This window comes from Drosophila elegans, unplaced genomic scaffold (genome assembly GCF_018152505.1).
Source record: "Drosophila elegans isolate 14027-0461.03 unplaced genomic scaffold, ASM1815250v1 contig_151, whole genome shotgun sequence".
Taxonomy (NCBI): Eukaryota; Metazoa; Arthropoda; class Insecta; order Diptera; family Drosophilidae; genus Drosophila; species Drosophila elegans.
The window spans coordinates 42,224-64,192 of NW_024545516.1; the positions used below are offsets into that span (position 1 = coordinate 42,224).

Consider the following 21,969-nt stretch of genomic DNA (forward strand, 5'->3'; position numbering starts at 1 on the left):
TTTTTTAATTTACAGAATAAAAAAAAATAGAAACAAGAAAGATATTTATACTTCGGCAAGCCGAAGTTCAAATACCCTCACAGCTATTGCATGAATGAAATATTCTTGAAAACATTAAAATTATGATTTACTTGCGGTAATGTTTAAAAATTGAAGATTGAAGCTATGATGATTTGCAGCTCAATTATTCGATAGTTCCGATTTCAATAAAATTAAAAGCGTAATTCTGAACTTTCAAATTATTAATAAGAAAAAAATATTCTAAAAAAATTTTAAAATAGAAAAGTTACATTTATAAACATTTTTTTAAATATTTTTGTTCCTATTGAAGCTTTATGATATAGTCGTCTGATTTTGATGAAATTTAAGCCGTAACTCTAATATAATTAACCATTACTTTTTGTCGGAGAACTAAAAAAAAAAATTAAACAAGAAAGGAAGAAAACTTCGGAAAACCTAAGTTTATATACCCTTGAAGCTATTGCAAAAATGAAATATTCCTGAAAACATTAAAATTATAATTGGCTTGCGTATATGTTTAAAAACATTTGCAGCTAAATTATTCGATAGTTCCTATGGCAGCTATATGATATCGTTATCCGATTAAAAACGTTAAAATTAAAAGCGTTATTCTGAACTGTCAAATTATTAATTAGTCAAAAAAAAATTCTACAAAAAAATTACAAAATAAAAAAGTACAATTTTTTTCGTAATATTTTTATGTTATGTCATCTGATTTTGATGAAATTTAAACCTTAATTCTAAAATATTTAACCAATACTATATGTCGAAGAACTTTAAAAAAATTTTAAAATCAGCAAAGTTATACTTTTTTCATTTATTTTTCCGATTGTTTCTATGGGAGCTATATGCTATAGTCGTCCGATCCGTCTCGTTCCGACTTATATTTTGCAATAGAAGGACAAATTTTGGTAGTTTCATGCGGTAGCTTTAAAACTGAGAGACTAGTTTGCATAGAAACGGACAGACGGACATGGCTAGATCGACTCTCCTTGTGCTGATCAAATATATATATACTTTATAGGGTCCGAAACGCTTCCTTCACTGCGTTGCAAACTTATGACTGAAATTATAATACCTTACACCTACATACATACAAGTATATAGTCAACCAATGTATATTTTCTCGACCTCGATTTGTTGCAATGCAGTTAAAGTAAAAAATTGAAGAAAAAGCATTAGTCTGTATGCGTTCAAAAGTGTTCAAATTCAAATATACATAAAAAATTAATAACGTCTACAAGTATAAGTATATAGACAATTTTAAAAATTAATATAATGAGTACATCTATGCTTAGTATAAAGTAATGTTCGTTCGTTTTTATTTTGTTATATTGTTAGGCTAATACAATTTACGTCAATTTCATTTGGGAATATTTCTATTATGTATAGATAAGTCTTTTCCATCGTATGCAATTCCTTCATAGAAAAACAACAACCACATTCACCAATTAATCTAACATAATTCTTTTTGATCAGCTGTCACCGTCGGAAAAGGATCTTTCGCCGTTGGATTGACGACCATGTAAATGAAAAATAATAATAAATTTAAATTATATGGAGACAATTGAATCAAAGCGACATTCCTTTCGCAAAGGAGCGCCACTGTTCAGTGTTCAAACTTTGAAATTGCGAGTATCTATACAACTGATGCTCAGCGGAGCCACACTTACCGCATTTGCCACGGTTAACTGCAATAAGTGCGCGCTTTGCTTTGGCAGACTTGTCCGTGTGACTGCCAGGCTCGAATTTGGCTTTGTTCAAAATCCTCGCAGCATCCAGAAATTTAAACAAGCCTTTAACGGTTGGTAATGCTGAGCTCTGATGTCATCTACCCACTTCCTTCTCGGGTCGGCGTTGATTTGGCTAGGACAAGATGAATCACTCCAATCCCATCTAACCCACGAATCATTTCACTGGCGCCATCAGTCGGTTTGCGTAGATTAGACTCCTCGCCGTTGGGGACAGACAGCAGCCAGTCCAATGAAAGTCTTCAGCAGGAGTTCACGATTTGCCTTGGGCGGTCTTATCGTATTCTCGGCAATGAGTTTTCCGGTAAAAAAAACTGCAGCAGGCGGCGTGGCCAAGGAAAATGTTCCGTTTTTAGAACGCCGCTGAAAGAACTTACTTTGTTGTTGCAGCAATATGGCCATGTAGCTACCCACTTTAGGTCTACCAAGCGCTAGAAGGTCGCTATTTAACGACGCGAATAAGGTTCTTTTCAAACCCTCAGTGTTTTCATACAAGTGCATTTCGTCTATATCATCTAGCTTCCATGGAAACAATCGGAATAATAAAAAAAAACACAAAAATTGTAACTTCTCTAATTATCAATTCTTTTTTTTATTCTCGTAACTTCTCTAATTATCAATTCTTTTTTTTATTCTTTTCGACATAGTTACTCAGAATTATTAATTTAATTATATATTTATATAAATTTCAGTTATACGAAGTTTGCTTCCTTTCTTGTTTCAGCTAAGATAAAAAAAGAATAAAAAAAATTTTAATATATTATACAATTTTTTAAAAATTATTTTTTTTTATTTACAGATTAAAAAAAAATAGAAACAAGAAAGGTATTTAGACTTCGGCAAGCCGAAGTTCAAATACCCTCACAGCTATTGCATGAATGAAATATTCTTGAAAACGTTAAAATTATGATTTACTTGCGTATTTGCAGCTCAATTATTCGATAGTTCCGATTTCAATAAAATTAAAAGCGTAATTCTGAACTTTCAAATTATTAATAAGAAAAAAATATTTTAAAAAAATGTTAAAATAGAAAAGTTACATTTATAAACATTTTTTAAAATATTTTTGTTCCTATTGAAGCTTTATGATATAGTCGTCTGATTTTGATGAAATTTAAGCCGTAACTCTAATATAATTAACCATTACTTTTTGTCGGAGAACTAAAAAAAAATTAAACAAGAAAGGAAGAAAACTTCGGAAAACCGAAGTTTATATACCCTTGAAGCTATTTCAAAAATGAAATATTCCTGAAAACATTAAAATTATAATTGGCTTGCATATATGTTTAAAAACATTTGCAGCTAAATTATTCGATAGTTCCTATGGCAGCTATATGATATCGTTATCCGATTAAAAACGTTAAAATTAAAAGCGTTATTCTGAACTGTCAAATTATTAATTAGTCAAAAAAAAATTCTACAAAAAAATTACAAAATAAAAAAGTACAATTTTTTTCGTAATATTTTTATGTTATGTCATCTGATTTTGATGAAATTTAAACCTTAATTCTAAAATATTTAACCAATACTATATGTCGAAGAACTTTAAAAAAATTTTAAAATCAGCAAAGTTATACTTTTTTCATTTATTTTTCCGATTGTTTCTATGGGAGCTATATGCTATAGTCGTCCGATCCGTCTCGTTCCGACTTATATTTTGCAATAGAAGGACAAATTTTGGTAGTTTCATGCGGTAGCTTTAAAACTGAGAGACTAGTTTGCGTAGAAACGGACAGACGGACATGGCTAGATCGACTCTCCTTGTGCTGATCAAATATATATATACTTTATAGGGTCCGAAACGCTTCCTTCACTGCGTTGCAAACTTATGACTGAAATTATAATACCTTACACCTACATACATACAAGTATATAGTCAACCAATGTATATTTTCTCGACCTCGATTTGTTGCAATGCAGTTAAAGTAAAAAATTGAAGAAAAAGCATTAGTCTGTATGCGTTCAAAAGTGTTCAAATTCAAATATACATAAAAAATTAATAACGTCTACAAGTACAAGTTTATAGACAATTTTAAAAATTAATATAATGAGTACATCTATGCTTAGTATAAAGTAATGTTCGTTCGTTTTTATTTTGTTATATTGTTAGGCTAATACAATTTACGTCAATTTCATTTGGGAATATATCTATTATGTATAGATAAGTCTTTTCCATCGTATGCAATTCCTTCATAGAAAAACTTTCGATTTGAGCGACATTGAGGACCACACCTAGTAGAGCCACAACTTCGGCATTCATACCAGCAACCATCACAATCTTTATTCATACAGTCACCTGACAAAAAATTGTTATATTTTAAATTTTGAGCTCTGCCTGGCACTTACAAATGTCCAGTCCGTTGAACCGAATATGTCCGATTTCGTCATATGCACCATTTTTGCCCATATATTGACCTTTTTTCTTTCCTTTTCTTTTATTTTTTTCTGAATCTAATTTCGCATCGTCGTTGGAGATACATTTTTTCCTTTGTCTCTGCCGCAGATTGCGTCCTATGGAATAATCAGGATCTATATATGAACTCATTACTACGCACAACAAAACTAACGTTTGGGACATCGATACTGTACAAATAAGCCATTATGACCGCGACCTAAAAATGTTTACATACCATACACTAATAGTGCGAACACACTAAGCCTAATTCCATTGCCGCATTAGTGGATATTTTAAATGTGCCTGATTCCATTGGCGCATTAGCATTTAGCTAATGCTACTCCGACATGTGAGTGGCACGAACAGCTGATCTGGGTTTGTTTTCTTTTGAATTTTCGCAAATAAAAAGAAAATGAATTTAAAATCATGAACATGAGCGAGTTTACGGATATTTTTAATGCCCAACAGGACATCCATAATGCGACCCAGGCATTTGCCCACTTGGACGTCAAGGAGAGGGAGCTGATGGTGTTGTTTGACGGGTTTGCAAGGATCAACAGTACCATTTAAAAATAAAAAGGACAAGGATCTTCGTATATGTGGTAGTTATTTCCTGCCAGAGATCCAGCATTAATGTATTGTGGAGCTGTTTTCAGTCGTTTTTATGCAAAGAGGATTTTACATTTGAAAGAAATCAAAAATAGCGCCATTCTTGCATATAAAAACCAGCTGTTTAAGGGGTGGCACTAACATAATATCGTGATATATCAGTATTTTCCGGTATTTATTCTAAAAACGTTCAGGGCGAACGATTTTTATTCGCATTTATTTATCGCATAATGCGCATTTACCCTTATGGGATTCCCTGTGTTAAATAAATTCGCATTCGGCTAAATGCGTTTTAATGCGCCAGTGGAATCCGGCTATGACTCAACATTGGTGCAAAAAGCTAAACATATATTGTATTTATACAACTGGCCAAGCGAAATGGTTTTGATTTTTTTTTTATAAACTCGTGATCGCTTAGAGCCAGAACCTATCTACCATCCAAAAAACAAACAAAAAAATAACGGTTGGAATTTTCAACAGATATGGAAAATCCGTTTTCCACAAGAGCACATCCACCTTCCATCTTCCGATTTCAGCTGATCTGAACAGCTATTGCTCGTCGTAAACAAAGTCAACAGGTCAACCATCTTTGTTTACGTTTTGACGAGCAATAGCTGTTCAGATAAGCTGAAATCGGAAGGTGGATGTGCTCTGTGGTAAGCCGAAGTTTCACTTTTTTCAGGGATGAACTGCTTGGAAAGAGGGTTGCATCGCAGAAACATCGGCTAACTATCACATAAATAAGTCCGTCAAAGTCCGTCAAATTTTAACGGCGGACTAACTGGAAAGTTTTGGAACGGCAAAACCCTATGGACCATCCCTTCAACGGATGGTGGAAGGTGGATGGATCTCTGTGGAAATACCCTATTAAGTAAGTGTTAGGCAATTGTTTTATATATTCGTAAAGTCTATACAATTTTATAAATCTAAAAAATAGATATAAAAAAAAAAATAATTTAAATAGTATATTATATATTAATATATATATTTTTTAAAAAAATGTTTTTTAATAAAAATGTTGTTTTCAATAATATTTCAGATAATGAAAAGAAATAGATATGTACATTTAATAATTTACATTCAAAGCGTGTTTTTGCTCTGAATTTTTTTTTTCTGAATTCCCAATGCTATTTTTTTCCCGCCACTGTGACTTTAAGCAGTAATCAAACAAACGTTACTCCTGAAAAACAAATGAAAGGAACAATAAGGAACATGCAAAAATGCGCGGGGTATTTTTCGTTTCTTTTGCATTGCTTGTCACTTGCATTTTGATTTTCAATTACCCAAGCTGTTTTTGTGAACTTCTTAATTTCGTTGCTGTTAAAATTCAGATATAGGGTTGTTCTAAACAAATAAGGGTTGTTATTAACAAATAAGGGTTGTTTTAAGCAAATAAGTGAGAAAAATGTAAATGTAAATGTAAAAAAAAAACAACAAAATGTGAAGTATACATGTGCTAAAAATTAAAAAAATGTATAATTATATTCCAACATTGAACTTGTCTGCACTGAGAGAACCTACACATATAAAGACTTCAAAAGGATTGTCTATACTAGATTGAATGCTGATTGCAATCTCTGTGATTGGGATAATATATTATACCTGACAACAGTAGATACTCAACTGGGACTACTTAACTCTAATATTGACTATTTATATAACAAAGTAAAGACCCTGAAAAATTCATTAAAACTATGTTTTAATAAAAATATTAACTATTAACTAACTAACAAAGCATACTCTTAATCAGAGGTGCTCACGCCTATGCACAAATGAAAGTTATTTTATCTTCCTTGGCTCTACACTTATTTCTTTACTTGTGTTCGTTATCTTTTTTAAATATTTTGGTATACGCCCTGCCAAAAGGAAAGAACAACGGTGAACAGGCTAATTTGAACATTTAAGCGGCAAGCTAACTATTAGAATGGAAACGTGACGGGTCTGGTAAGACAAAAAAAGGGCATTGGCCATACAAAATCTGTGATAAAAGATGTATGTAGATGTTCACGACCGTAAAGGAAATTCTTGAATATATGTAAATGTACCAACAGAGACAATAGATAGTGAAAATAATTGCTTTAATTTTGTTTATGAAACTCAGTGTGACGTTTTTACAAATTAAATCTAAAGCTACATGGACTTGACGATATAAATCCAAACTTTGTAAAAATACTACTACCAAACATAATTAAAAACCTGACCCACTTGTTTTATACTGCAATAACAATGCCTACCTTCCCGGAGTCGTGGAAAATTACATAAATTATGACGATATTAAAGACCAATAACGAATTTAATCCAATTTGATAGTATTGAAATGTTAATGGTATATGTAAAAAATTTTTAATGACAAAAAATTTGATAAATAATTTTCTATCAGGTTTCCGTAAGGACTGTACTACCGCCATTATCAAGATCGCAGACGATATACGTGTAGCAATGGATAATTGTAAAATAACTTTTTTAACCCTACTAGATTTAAGCAAAGCGTTTGATTCAGTTTATTACAGAATTCTTATAATGAAACTGCAGAGAATATATTGAAATTTTCAAACAATTTTTTAACAATAATTAAAATATGAATAAACAATTAAATAAATTCAATTATCAAATAAATTAAAATCATAATGTAACTAATTAAAATAAAATTGTAGTATCTAACGCAGTAAATTATAAGTGATGTACTTGTAGCGCTAGGATAGTATTAATCCAATAAATTAAAAGAAATAATGGCTTAAATCTACTTTGTATTCAAATTGCTGCCTGGGGGTGCGTTAACCTCCCAAGCCCAACTTCTTTTTTAAGTTTCACAGAAAAAACATCGGCGAAATATCGGCTAGAAATGTGTGGTTGCGAACGTAAATTCCACCGTCAAGGAATAACCGGCAAATTTTTGACACGGCGCTACCTAACGGACCATCTTTAAAAAAGACGGTGGATAGTTCTCTATGGGACTAGGCCATTAATAGTCTATTCCTATTACATTTTCTTCCGAGAGTTCAAAACAAATAGTAACGTAGATGAAGTGAAAAAATTAAGATCTCATGAAATGTGGCATTTACTATGGTTAATATGTTATCACAGAATAAAAAACTGTCAACTAATTAACTATATTTTGGCATGTCGTTTTATACTTATTAAGGAAATACAATTTAAATAATAAATTCTTTTATTAAGACGTTATTTAAGTATTTTCTTATTGCAAATAAATTTATCAACAAATTGTAAGCAAATTCATCTGGACCATTAATGTGAATAGGCTATATCCGCATGTCGCTAGACCAATGGTTATTCGGTGCAGACCAAAAAATCTTAGCGCGAAACATTTTGGATTTTGGGGGCTTGCTCCCAAAGGCAGCAATTTTAACGCAGAATTGATTTAAATGTATTTTTACAATGCATTCTGTCGAATATGCGAAAAATTCTGCAATCGTGTTTCCCACTAACGCAACTTTTAAAAGCCGATGGTGGTACGTACCTTGGCGTCCACCTTAACAGGCGACTTACTGGCCGAAGAAACTACGAAGCTACACTTCCCAGCTGTGGGGAAACTCGATCACCAGCAACATCGACACTGTTCAGCGATCTCAATCCAAAATCCTAAAAATTGTCACTTGGGCACCATGGTATGCTCGGAACAAGATTTTTGAGAATGGCTTGGTGTTCTACCTGTAAAAGATCAAAGATAATATCCAAATAAAAAGCGATTTATAACACGAAGACAACTTTTCATTCAAACCAGCTCGCCAGGATGGTTTCCAATCGAACTCGCTTCCAGCCCAGCAACATTAGAGGCCCCCAATCTTGCGTCAGTCAGCTGGACTGTCAGATAGCTTTATAATTTAAGATTTAATACACTTCAGGAAAATTTCCAATAATAAATGTATAAAAAAAAGAAAAAAACAATTGGATAATTGGCTATTAAGTATCTATCTATCTTCACAACATTTCAGATTATAGCCAGATTTCATTGCTTTCTGGTTTTTTTAACGTACCCGATTTTATTGGCACATTTAGCTAAATAGTAATACAACATCGGCATGTGAATGGCACAAAAAGCTGATCTCATTTTGTTTGCTTTTTAATTTTCGCAAATTTAAACGAAATTAATTTGAAATTTTAATTTTGAGTAAATTTATGACAGGGTAGACATATTCATATTTTGGCATTTGCAATTTAGCCGATGCGAACGAGGATCTGACGGGATTGCTGAGAAGATTATCATAATTGAATAAAAAAACCGACATCAGGATGTGTATACTGGAGTTTTTTCCTGCCTGAGGTCCTAACAACAAAATCATAGCTAAAAGCTACATTATAAAAATCTTTAAGAAATATGCTTAACATGAAAAACACCGCTATTATTATGGCTGTGACGCCGCAACAAAAGTTGAAGCTGCAGCAGTTAAATCAATTCCGACCGTCAGTGACGAACAGGAGTTGTTTGAGTGGCTCTCTGCATTTAAGACACAAATGCGATGAAGGGTATGGAAGGTGGTGGGTGCTTCCGAATTCCATAAAAAATATATTGTTTAAATATTTTACGCATATGTTAAATGGAAGCGTAAAGATCCTCTAAAGGGGAGAAGAATGTGTTCTTTAAGAAAAGTCTTCGGTAATTTTCTACCGGAAGAAAACCTGGTCTCTTTTGGATTGCAATTGGCTCCTGTTGCTGCCAACTCTGCTGCTTCACCTGCTTCTACTTTTGGTGCTTGCCCTTTCGGCACTTGGGCGCACTAATATCGCTTTGAGTGGTGTTCCGATAAATATTCGTCAAAAGAATAGTGATGCGACTTCTGAGGTCTCGGGGATTCCTCTGAGAGGGGTAACTAAAAAAAATATATTTCGAAGCCACTGCCGAGGATGTGTGGATCTTTCACTGTGAGAAACTTCATGCACCGGACAACGCTGTTTCTGTACATAAGTTCATTTTTAAGCGAAAGCTTAATATTTCTTCATTTAAAATTCTTATAACTGAATATTTCTCTAAGGCATTTGATTCTACACTTTGGCCAGTTAATACTTTAATACATGAGTATCTCCATGAAGACTAGCCTCGTGGCTCAAATTCAGCTGCTTCAAAAAACACAAAAAAGAAGAAAAAATTTGTTATTAAAAAAAATTGTTACTGGGTAAATAAAGTAAGGTGTATGTTAACAGTCTTTGTTTAACTGAAACATGGCTAAACTCTTCTGTTTCCTATAAAGATTTCTTGATAAGTTTGTTACCTTGGGTGGTGGCGTATTAATTGCAGTTTACAACTGACTTTCATCGGATCTTTTTCCACTTCAAAACCCTCATTCCACTGAAATCGTTGAATATCAATATCATTAATATTTATATAACTTGCTCTTGCATTCCACCTAGTGGATACTGATACTGATTCTGATACTGATACTTCTTACTATTTGATACACCTGACTGCCATTCAATTATTATAATGGGCGATTTCAACTAACCTAACGTGTCTTGTGTTTCATCAATGGACTCCAATTTCCTTTTTGCCGAAAGTCAGCACGATTTTATCGATGGCCTGACGGACATGCCTCTGGGTCAGACAAACTTTGTTAAGAACCATATCTTTGTCAATAACGACACTCTCGCAAATGTTCTCAGAAGCCCTCCCTTATCTCTGCCTGAAGATCCCTACCATCCAACCTTGTTGTTGAATGTTGAGATGGTTGCAGAAATTCACACCAATTTTGTTGGTTTACACCAGCATTTGAGTGCTATTAATTGGTTTACATTAAAATCATGTAGTGATATAGAGGCTGCAGTATCATCCCTTAATTTGTCATTATCTGAAGTATCGGTAGGTGATACATCCAAATCCAATGGCTCAATAGGTACTTTTCTTACTTCAAAATAAAACAAATCGAGGTTGTATAAAGAATATTTTAAAACCTACTCTGCGGAGGACTTTTCAAAGTATGTCACGAATCGTGTGCTGTTTAATAATACTTCTCAACTTTATGATTGCCACATCGCTTTATTTAGAGAATAAATTCGTAATGGTCCGAAACATTTTTACTCCTTTGTATATTCTAAAAGAAAATCGAATGCGTATCCCTCAACTATATATTTGCACAATCGAACTGAATCATCATCTATAAACATTTCTAAACTTTTTTCAGTCAACCTCTCTCTCTAAAATCCTATGACTTCTTCACTCCTTATCCTCGTGATCTGCCTTGCATGAATAATATTTGTATTCCTCAATTTCAAGTCGGCGATGTTTCTGTCGCTGGAAACGTCCTATTCTGATAACATTCCTAACCGTGTCTTAGCCAATCACTTTTCTATTTCACTTATCTTATTATCTTCAGAGTTTCCAAGAATTTGCAATAAATCTTTTATTATTCCAATTCATAAAGAGGTCTCAAGGTCCGATGTCGAAAATTATCGTGGTTGAGCCAAGCTTTCTGATATACCTAAGCATTTCGAACAGTTGGTCACTTGTCAACCTACATTTGTGTGCCTCATTCATTTCTCCCGCACAGCAATTTTTCTTCTCTCATTCACCGTAATTTCCTAAATAAATGCCTGACGTTATTACAAATTCGTTCGATTCAGTAAGCCATAGCCTTCTCTTTATAAATTATCTCTTCTTGGTTTTCCACCAAATTTATATAACTGGATTTCGGCCTATCTTTCAAAAAGAAGTCAATGCGTTCTTTTCAATAATCAATTTTTTTCTGTTGTAAATGTTTTTCCTGGAGTCTCCCAAGTGATCTTCCAAAAGTAGTGTCATTTGCCTCTCCTTCAAAGCAGGCGTGGCCTGCCAGGGTCAAAGGTAAAGTGGTACCTGAGGTACCTCATGCAGGGCATGACACCGGAGGAGGCCTTGAAGAAGGCAAAGGAGCCGAGGGAGCAGCCGGCATTGGGGACAGCACCGGCTGGCAAACGGCTGAACACCAGCCGCACACCACCAACGGACACCCCCAAAAGGTCTAGACACGGCCCAGGGGCTAGTGAGACGTCCTCACGGGTCCCTGAGCAAGAGGGGCCAAGCACATCAGCAGCAGCGGCAGAAAAGGCAAAAGTGCAGGCCAGGAAGATACCTTCCCAGCCCCATCAAAACCAGAAGACGACAACCGCTGGAGGAAGACCCTCTAGCTCGGCACCGCCGGTCATCGGACCCCGTCCGACTTACGCGGAGGCTACCAAGAAAGAACCCTCATCAGGGTGGCTATACTCCCTGAGGGTTTCCCGGCGGCCAGCCTGACCGCAGAGGAACTATCCGGGCTCCAGGAGTCGGTCATGGACGAGATGCTCACGTCAGCGTGGAGCGGTCCCGTCGTGTTCAGGGGAATCCACTTCAGGGTGGGTTACCTGATTATCGACTGCCTGGATGAAGGCTCAGCTGAGTGGCTCAAGATTGCCGTACCTCAGCTGCGGACGTGGAAGGGAGTACCCCTAGAAACCCGCACGGGAGCAGACATCCCGGCAGCGTACAACGCCACGTTGTTCTGCCCGAGGAGCTCCGACCGGACCAATGAGGAAATATTGGCCTTCATTGGTTTCCAAAACCGGGTCGAGACGGACGCCTGGAAGGTCATCTCCAGGAAGAACGACGGAGCTGGTGCACTCCTGGTCGTAGGGATGGACCAGACCGGAAGGGATGAGATAGTGGAGCGTAACCACAAACTCAACTTCCGGTTTGGCCACGTCACCGTGAGCGGTCTGAAAAAGACCAAGAGAGCTCCGGAAGAGACGCCCAATGACGGCACATGCAAGGCTGTCGAGGATACCCTCGAACCACCGAATGTGGAGCCGAAGTCACAGAGTGGTGAGCAGGATGAACAATCCATCACCAGCATGGACATTGGGGACGACCAAGGGGATGGACACCCTATGTCATCCCAAGAACTGGCCCAGGAGCTCCTCCTGGACGAAAGCTGCGAAGAAGCCGAGGTTACCGTGATAGACGGTGGTGGAGAGACTTGCTCTCTCTCTTCACCAGACCTCACGGAGCATCAAACCTCGGAGTGATGGCTGCAACAAGCAGCACTCGGCTAGCCCAGGTAAACATCCATCGGGCCAAAGCAGCATCTGCTGTCTTGGCGAGGATGTTCACCTCCCAACACCTCGGGCTAGCCCTTGTACAGGAGCCATGGTGGCACCATGGCATAAAAGGCCTGTACACGAAGGACACTAAGGTAATATGCGATCCAGGAGGATCACCTCCCAGATCATGCATCGTTATAAGGAAAGATATCAATTATAGTATCTTTTCAGAGTTCATGAGCAGAGACTGCGTCGCCGTAACCATCAACGGCACAGAAGCTGCACCGAAGCTAGCAGTGGCCTCCGCCTACTTTGCCGGGGAGGAGGCCTGTCCACCGCCAGGAATACCCGGGCTAGTGGACCACTGCCGGACGAACAAGATCCCCCTCATCATAGGATGTGATGCCAACGCACATCACGTGATCTGGGGTAGCACGGATGTCAACAACAGAGGTGAGCAATTACTAGAATTTATTTTAAACAATAACCTAGAGATCTGTAATGTCGGCGCCAGGCCGACATTTGTTACTAGGGTACGAGAAGAGGTGCTAGACATAACTCTAGTAACCAATTCTTTTAAACCCCACATTAAGAACTGGCATGTGTCACCAGAAGAATCAATGTCCGACCACAGGACAATTTTGTTTGAAGTAGCCTTCAAAACAAAAAGATGTAACCCTAAAAGAAACCCCAGAAAAACAAACTGGGACAAATTCAGGTCAACTCTAGAGCTCAATCTTTCCAACGAACCGTCAGGATACCCTAGACATCCCTTGGAATTAGACAGAGCGGTAGACAACCTGGGCCACAAGATAGTAAATGCCTTTGAAGACAGTTGTCCTCTAGGTAGACAGAAGCGGGAAACAGACGCACCATGGTGGAATGCTAGTCTTGAACGACTACGAGTAACCACTCGGAAGCTCTTCAACAAACCAAAAACTGATAGAAACTAAAACTATACAGGCAAAGCCTGACGCTCTACAACAAAGAGATCAGGAAGGCCAAACGGAAAAACTATAGGAACTTCTGTGAGGCAATAAGTAACGTCAACGAGGGCGCGAGACTGCAAAAAGCAATGGCTAAAAGTGCAGCGGATAGTAATTTAGCCCTGAGGAAAGGGAATAACACCTTCACCTCCACGGATCGGGAGAAATTAGAATTGCTATTTGACACGCATTTCCCGGGGAATTCTCCCACTATGGGAAACGCAAGGCGTGATCAACATAGAACCCCTAGGACAGTAGCCAGTGACTGGGCAGCAGCCAAATCTATAGTTACGCCCGAGAAACTTAAATGGGCTATTGGAACCTTCCAACCATTTAAATCACCGGGATTAGACATGATCTCTCCAGCTTTCTTACAGCAGGGACAGGAACTACTCCTAACCCGCCTAAGAAGACTAATGGTGAGCAGCCTAGCCCTTGGGTATATCCCAAGTGCATGGTGCAGCGCTAGGGTGGTCTTCATCCCCAAGATCGGGAAGAAAGACATCACCAGCCCAAAGTCCTTCAGACCTATCAGCTTAACTTCGTTTTGTCTTAAAACGCTGGAAAAACTGGTAGACTACAACATCAGAAGAACAGCTCTCACAGACTGTCCGCTGCAAAACACACAGCATGCATATAGAGCAGGCCGTTCAACAGACACTGCACTTTATCAACTATGTTGCACCCTAGAAGGGGCAATTGACAGCAAAGAAATAGCTATCTGTGCCTTTCTAGACATAGAGGGAGCCTTCGACAACACATCACATGATGCAGTTCGAGCTGCCCTGTCCAGAAGGAACATAGACACTACTACGAGCAAATGGATTGGCAACCTACTTGAATCCAGGCAAGCAACATGTACACTGGGTTCGGAAAGAGTGACAATTGCTACCAGCAAAGGCTGCCCGCAAGGAGGAGTACTGTCCCCTCTGCTATGGAGTCTGCTAGTAGATGACCTTCTCAGCAAACTTGCTGGAAAAGGAATTCAATGTCAGGGATACGCCGATGACATCGTGATAATCGCCAGAGGCAAATTTGAAGCGGCACTGTGCGACATCGTCCAACTCGGACTAAGGACAACGCTAGACTGGTGTAGGGAGGTTGGACTCAACTTAAATCCTGCTAAAACAGTCATCGTTCCTTTCACAAGGAAGTACAAACTACAGAGAATGAGACAAATCTCACTGCTAGGAACTCCTATAGAAACTAGCCGAGAGGTTAAATATCTAGGAATCACTTTAGATAGTAAACTGACTTTCGCTTCCCATGTCCAAAAGACATTGGAAAAGTGTTACAGAGCACTCTACACCTGTCGGAAAATTTCTGGGAAATCCTGGGGAACCAGGCCTCAGATAATACGATGGCTATACTTAATGATCGTGAGACCAATCCTCACTTACGGAGCACTTGCATGGGGCAAACGAGCTAAGCTCATCAGCATGCAAAACCAGCTAGGAAAACTACAAAGACTTGCATGCGTATGCATGACAGGGGCAATGAGGACCTGTCCTACAACTGCCTTAGAAGTTTTGATGGAGCTAACACCACTCCACTATGTGATTGATATTCAACGCAAAGCTACACTCCTGAGAATAAGCACTGAGGGCACAGGTAGTGGTTGCATTCTAAATAACAGGGATGCGACTAATCTGTTAGGTGAGGTGCCCCTAATACTCCACCCTAGGGATGAAATGACAGCCGAACTAATCTTCAAGCAGAACTTCACAGCACACCTAGGCAATAAGAAAGATTGCACCACACTGTCTGAAGTGCACCCGATGGCTAAACACACCATTGCATGGTACACAGATGGATCCCTGACACAACAAGGCACGGGCCTTGGAGTGGTAGGGCCTCGCATAAAATACCACGAATCCCTTGGCCAATACACCAGCATATTCCAGGCTGAGGTATGTGCCATTGGACGTTGTGCAGAGCTCAACATACAGCGTGGATACAAGGAAAAGGACATATCGATCCTTTTGGACAGCCGAGCAGCAATTACTGCTTTACATAGCAACAAAATCACCTCGAAGCTAGTCCTAGAGGTGAAGAGTAAGCTAAATATACTGGGCAGCCGAAACAGGCTGGCCCTCAGATGGATTCCGGGACATAAGGATATATCCGGAAATGAACTTGCCGATAAAATGGCAAAACTAGGAGCCGAACAGCCCCTGGTAGGCCCAGAGCCCTACTGTGGCATAGGGAGGCACACTATAAAATAATACCTTAGGAAAGTGGAAGGCGCCATGAGACAAGAACACTGGAGAAATACCCCAGGCCTAAGGCAAGCCAAAACTCAAATAAATAACTATAACAAGAAGAGGTTCAAGGAACTTAATTAACTGGGGAAAAATTCACTTAGGATCGTTACCGGATTACTAACCGGGCACTGTAGACTGAAAAGTCACCTAGGTAAGATGGGAATAACCAGCAGTAGAACTTGCAGATTCTGCGACATAGAGGACGAAACCTCTAGACACATCATTGCAGACTGTCCGGCGTTAGCAAGTATAAGATGTAAAATCTTAGGAACCAGAACTCTTACACCTGAGCTCCTAGTAAGAATCAACCCACTAAAACTCCTCGACTTTATTCGAGGAAGTGGGTTGATATCTGAGCTGTAGGCTCTGAATGGGGGTACAATAGATCTTACAGGTCGCGGTACACTGGACACCCCGATATTAATAATAACCATGCTTCTTAACCACGCTAAGTGCAAATATATATCCTTTTATCGGACTTCAGCTTCAAGTAACTGATCTAGGTGCCCTGTTTGGTAGCTAGTTATGTTTCAAAAGCCATATTTCTGTCACCATTGTTAAGGCTAAGGATTTTTTAGCCTTCATAGAACATTGGGCCAAGGAGTTTGACGACCCGTATACTACAAAAACTCTTTTCATTTCCGTGGTCCGCCCTATTTGATGTACTTGTAGCGCTAGGATAGTATTAATCCAATAAATTAAAAGAAATAATGGCTTAAATCTACTTTGTATTCAAATTGCTGCCTGGGGGTGCGTTAACCCTTTTTAAGTTTCACAGAAAAAACATCGGCGAAATATCGGCTAGAAATGTATGGTTGCGAACGTAAATTCCACGGTCAAGGAATAACCGGCAAATTTTTGACACGGCGCTACCTAACGGACCATCTTTAAAAAAGACGGTGGATAGTTCTCTATGGGACTAGGCCATTAATAGTCTATTCCTATTACATTTTCTTCCGAGAGTTCAAAACAAATAGTAACGTAGATGAAGTGAAAAAATTAAGATCTCATGAAATGTGGCATTTACTATGGTTAATATGTTATCACAGAATAAAAAACTGTCAACTAATTAACTATATTTTGGCATGTCGTTTTATAGTTATTAAGGAAATACAATTTAAATAATAAATTCTTTTATTAAGAGGTAATTTAAGTATTTTCTTATTGCAAATAAATTTATCAACAAATTGTAAGCAAATTCATCTGGACCATTAATGTGAATAGGCTATATCCGCATGTTGCTAGACCATATGTAGCCAATGGTTATTCGGTGCAGACCAAAAAATCTTAGCGCGAAACATTTTGGATTTACTTGTCGGAGGCGTAGTCGAATCAGAAGTGGGGGCTTGCTCCCAAAGGCAGCAATTTTAACGCAGAATTGATTTAAATGTATTTTTACAATGCATTCTGTCGAATATGCGAAAAATTCTGCAATCGTGTTTCCCACTAACGCAACTTTTAAAAGCCGATGGTGGTACGTACCTTGGCGTCCACCTTAACAGGCGACTTACTGGGCGAAGAAACTACGAAGCTGTTCAGCGATCTCAATCCAAAATCCTAAAAATTGTCACTTGGGCACCATGGTATGCTCGGAACAAGATTTTTGAGAATGGCTTGGTGTTCTACCTGTAAAAGATTAAATATCCAAATAAAAAGCGATTTATAACACGAAGACAACTTTTATTCAAACCAGCTCGCCAGGATGGTTTCCAATCGAACTCGCTTTCAGCCCAGCAACATTAGAGGCCCCCAATCTTGCGTCAGTCAGCTGGACTGTCAGATAGCTTTATAATTTAAGATTTAATACATTTCAGGAAAATTTCCAATAATAAATGTATAAAAAAAAGAAAACAAGAAAGAAAGCAAACTTCGGCAAGCCGAAGTTCATATACCCTTGCAGCTATCACAAGAATTAAATATTTTTGAAAACATTAAAATTATGATTTACTTGCGTATATGTTTAAAAACATTGAAGCTATGAAGATTTGCAGCTTAATTATTTGATTGTTCTTTTATATATTTTCATTATTTGTATAGGAGCTATATGATATAGTCGTCCGATTTTGATGAAATTTAAACCATAATTCTGAAATATTTAACCATTGCTATATGTCGAAGAACTAAAAAACAAATTAAAAAACAGCAAAGTTATAATTTTTTCAATTATTTTTCCGATTGTTCCTATGGGAGCTATATGCTATAGTCGTCCGATTTTGATGAAATTTTAATCATAATTCTGAAATATTTAACCATTGCTATATGTCGAAGAACTAAACAAAAAATTAAAAAGCAGCAAAGTTATAATTTTTTTCAATTATTTTTCCGATTGTTCCTATGGGAGCTATATGCTATAGTCGTCCGATTTTGATGAAATTTTAACCATAACTCTGAAATATTTAACCATTGCTTTATGTCGAAGAACAAAACAAAAAATTAAAAAACAGCAAAGTTATAATTTTTTTCAATTATTTTCCGATTGTTCCTATGGGAGCTATATGCTATAGTCGACCTATTTTAATGAAATTTAAACCGTAAATCGGAAATATTTAACCATTATTATATGTCGAAGAACTAAACAAAAAATTAAAAAACAGCAAAGTTATAATTTTTTTCATTTATTTTTCCGATTGTTCCTATGGGAGCTATATGCTATAGTCGTCCGATCCGGCTCGTTCCGACTTATATACTACCTGCAATAGAAAGACAACTTTTGGAAAAGTTTCATGCAGATAGCTTTAAAACTGAGAGACTAGTTTGCATATAAACGGACGGACAGACGGACAGACGGACAGACGGACGGACAGACGGACAGACGGACAGACGGACGGACAGACGGACATGGCTAGATCGACTCTACTAGTGATGCTGATCAAGAATATATATACTTTATAGGGTCGGAAACGTCTCCTTCACTGCGTTGCAAACTTCTGACTGAAATTATAATACCCTCTGCAAGGGTATAAAAACAAATGGATAATTGGCTATTAAGTATCTATCTATCTTCACAACATTTCAGATTATAGCCAGATTTCATTGCTTTCTGGTTTTTTTTAACGTACCCGATTTTATTGGCACATTTAGCTAAATAGTAATACAACATCGGCATGTGAATGGCACAAAAAGCTGATCTCATTTTGTTTGCTTTTTAATTTTCGCAAATTTAAACGAAATTAATTTGAAATTTTAATTTTGAGTAAATTTATGATAACAGGGTAGACATATTCATATTTTGGCATTATCATAATTGAATAAAAAAACCGAAAAAAACCGACATCAGGATGTGTATACTGGAGTTTTTTCCTGCCTGAGGTCCTAACAACAAAATCATAGCTAAAAGCTACATTATAAAAATCTTTAAGAAATATGCTTAACATGAAAAACACCGCTATTATTATGGCTGTGACGCCGCAACAAAAGTTGAAGCTGCAGCAGTTAAATCAATTCCGACCGTCAGTGACGAACATGAGTTGTTTGAGTGGCTCTCTGCATTTAAGACACAAATGCGATGAAGGGTATGGAAGGTGGTGGGTGCTTCCGAATTCCATAAAAAATATATTGTTTAAATATTTTACGCATATGTTAAATGGAAGCGTAAAGATCCTCTAAAGGGGAGAAGAATGTGTTCTTTAAGAAAAGTCTTCGGTAATTTTCTACCGGAAGAAAACCTGGTCTCTTTTGGATTGCAATTGGCTCCTGTGGCTGCCAACTCTGCTGCTTCACCTGCTTCTACTTTTGGTGCTTGCCCTTTCGGCACTTGGGCGCACTAATATCGCTTTGAGTGGTGTTCCGATAAATATTCGTCAAAAGAATAGTGATGCGACTTCTGAGGTCTCGGGGATTCCTCTGAGAGGGGTAACTAAAAAAAAATATATTTCGAAGCCACTGCCGAGGATGTGTGGATCTTCCACTGTGAGAAACTTCATGCACCGGACAACGCTGTTTCTGTACATAAGTTCATTTTTAAGCGAAAGCTTAATATTTCTTCATTTAAAATTCTTATCACTGAATATTTCTCTAAGGCATTTGATTCTACACTATGGCCAGTTAATACTTTAATACATGAGTATCTCCATGAAGACTAGCCTCGTGGCTCAAATTCAGCTGCTTCAAAAAACACAAAAAAGAAGAAAAAATTTGTTATTAAAAAAATTTGTTACTGGGTAAATAAAGTAAGGTGTATGTTAACAGTCTTTGTTTAACTGAAACATGGCTAAACTCTTCTGTTTCCTATAAAGATTTCTTGATAAGTTTGTTACCTTGGGTGGTGGCGTATTAATTGCAGTTTACAACTGACTTTCATCGGATCTTTTTCCACTTCAAAACCCTCATTCCACTGAAATCGTTGAATATCAATATCATTAATATTTATATAACTTGCTCTTGCATTCCACCTAGTGGATACTGATACTGATTCTGATACTGATACTTCTTACTATTTGATACACCTGACTGCCATTCAATTATTATAATGGGCGATTTCAACTAACCTAACGTGTCTTGTGTTTCATCAATGGACTCCAATTTCCTTTTTGCCGAAAGTCAGCACGATTTTATCGATGGCCTGACGGACATGCCTCTGGGTCAGACAAACTTTGTTAAGAACCATATCTTTGTCAATAACGACACTCTCGCAAATGTTCTCAGAAGCCCTCCCTTATCTCTGCCTGAAGATCCCTACCATCCAACCTTGTTGTTGAATGTTGAGATGGTTGCAGAAATTCACACCAATTTTGTTGGTTTACACCAGCATTTGAGTGCTATTAATTGGTTTACATTAAAATCATGTAGTGATATAGAGGCTGCAGTATCATCCCTTAATTTGTCATTATCTGAAGTATCGGTAAGTGATACATCCAAATCCAATGGCTCAATAGGTACTTTTCTTACTTCAAAATAAAACAAATCGAGGTTGTATAAAGAATATTTTAAAACCTACTCTGCGGAGGACTTTTCAAAGTATGTCACGAATCGTGCGCTGTTTAATAATACTTCTCAACTTTATGATTGCCACATCGCTTTATTTAGAGAATAAATTCGTAATGGTCCAAAACATTTTTACTCCTTTGTATATTCTAAAAGAAAATCGAATGCGTATCCCTCAACTATATATTTGCACAATCGAACTGAATCATCATCTATAAACATTTCTAAACTTTTTTCAGTCAACCTACTCTCTAAAATCCTATGACTTCTTCACTCCTTATCCTCGTGATCTGCCTTGCATGAATAATATTTGTATTCCTCAATTTGAAGTCAGCGATGTTTCTGTCGCTGGAAACGTCCTATTCTGATAACATTCCTAACCGTGTCTTAGCCAATCACTTTTCTATTTCACTTATCTTATTATCTTCAGAGTTTCCAAGAATTTGCAATAAAAATTTTATTATTCCAATTCATAAAAAGGTCTCAAGGTCCGATGTCGAAAATTATCGTGGTTGAGCCAAGCTTTCTGATATACCTAAGCATTTCGAACAGTTGGTCACTTGTCAACTCCTACATTTGTGTGCCTCCATCATTTCTCCCGCACAGCAATTTTTCTTCTCTCATTCACCGTAATTTCCTAAATAAATGCCTGACGTTATTTTTACAGATTCGTACGATTCAGTAAGCTATAGCCTTCTCTTTATAAATTATCTCTTCTTGGTTTTCCACCAAATTTATATAACTGGATTTCGGCATATCTTTCAAAAAGAAGTCAATGCGTTCTTTTCAATAATCAATTTTTTTCTGTTGTAAATGTTTTTTCTGGAGTCTCCCAAGTGAACTTCCAAAAGTAGTGTCATTTGCCTCTCCTTCAAAGCATGCGGACGACATAAAAATTTGCCTATCATTCTCTGATTCTCCAATACCTCCGCCATCAATCTGACATAGATCCATTACAATTATGGTGTTTTAACCATGCTTCTTAACCACGCTAAATGCAAATATATATCCTT

The 21,969-nt window shown here is 37.3% G+C and overlaps 1 protein-coding gene and 2 long non-coding RNA genes across 3 annotated transcripts; 1 reads left to right on the forward strand and 2 right to left on the reverse strand.

Annotated features, from left to right (window-relative positions):
* Positions 1 to 1,315: 1,315 nt before the first annotated feature.
* LOC121466782 lies at positions 1,316 to 2,347 on the reverse strand. Its single transcript, XR_005976962.1, has 2 exons — positions 1,695 to 2,347; positions 1,316 to 1,521 (listed from the first exon to the last, which is right to left on the reverse strand). It is a non-coding gene; the product is annotated as an uncharacterized LOC121466782 (long non-coding RNA).
* A 1,488-nt stretch (positions 2,348 to 3,835) lies between these two features.
* LOC108138356 (ARL14 effector protein) lies at positions 3,836 to 4,333 on the reverse strand. The gene is made up of 2 exons (XM_017260529.2): positions 4,119 to 4,333; positions 3,836 to 4,068 (listed from the first exon to the last, which is right to left on the reverse strand). Exons 1-2 carry the CDS (start codon positions 4,315 to 4,317, stop codon positions 3,905 to 3,907), a joined length of 363 nt encoding a protein of 120 aa, XP_017116018.2. The 5' UTR covers positions 4,318 to 4,333; the 3' UTR covers positions 3,836 to 3,904.
* A 1,503-nt stretch (positions 4,334 to 5,836) lies between these two features.
* LOC121466785 lies at positions 5,837 to 8,492 on the forward strand. The gene is made up of 2 exons (XR_005976965.1): positions 5,837 to 7,102; positions 7,157 to 8,492. It is a non-coding gene; the product is annotated as an uncharacterized LOC121466785 (long non-coding RNA).
* Positions 8,493 to 21,969: the final 13,477 nt, after the last annotated feature.

What these genes read in the sequence shown, in the direction of transcription:
- LOC108138356 (XM_017260529.2), bottom strand. Translation starts at nt 4,317, where the DNA reads ATGAGTTCATATATAGATCCTGATTATTCCATAGGACGCAATCTGCGG. An exon ending in GTTCAACGGACTGGACATTT is followed by an intron (nt 4,069 to 4,118) that starts GTAAGTGCCAGG and finishes ATTTTTTGTCAG; the next exon opens with GTGACTGTATGAATAAAGAT.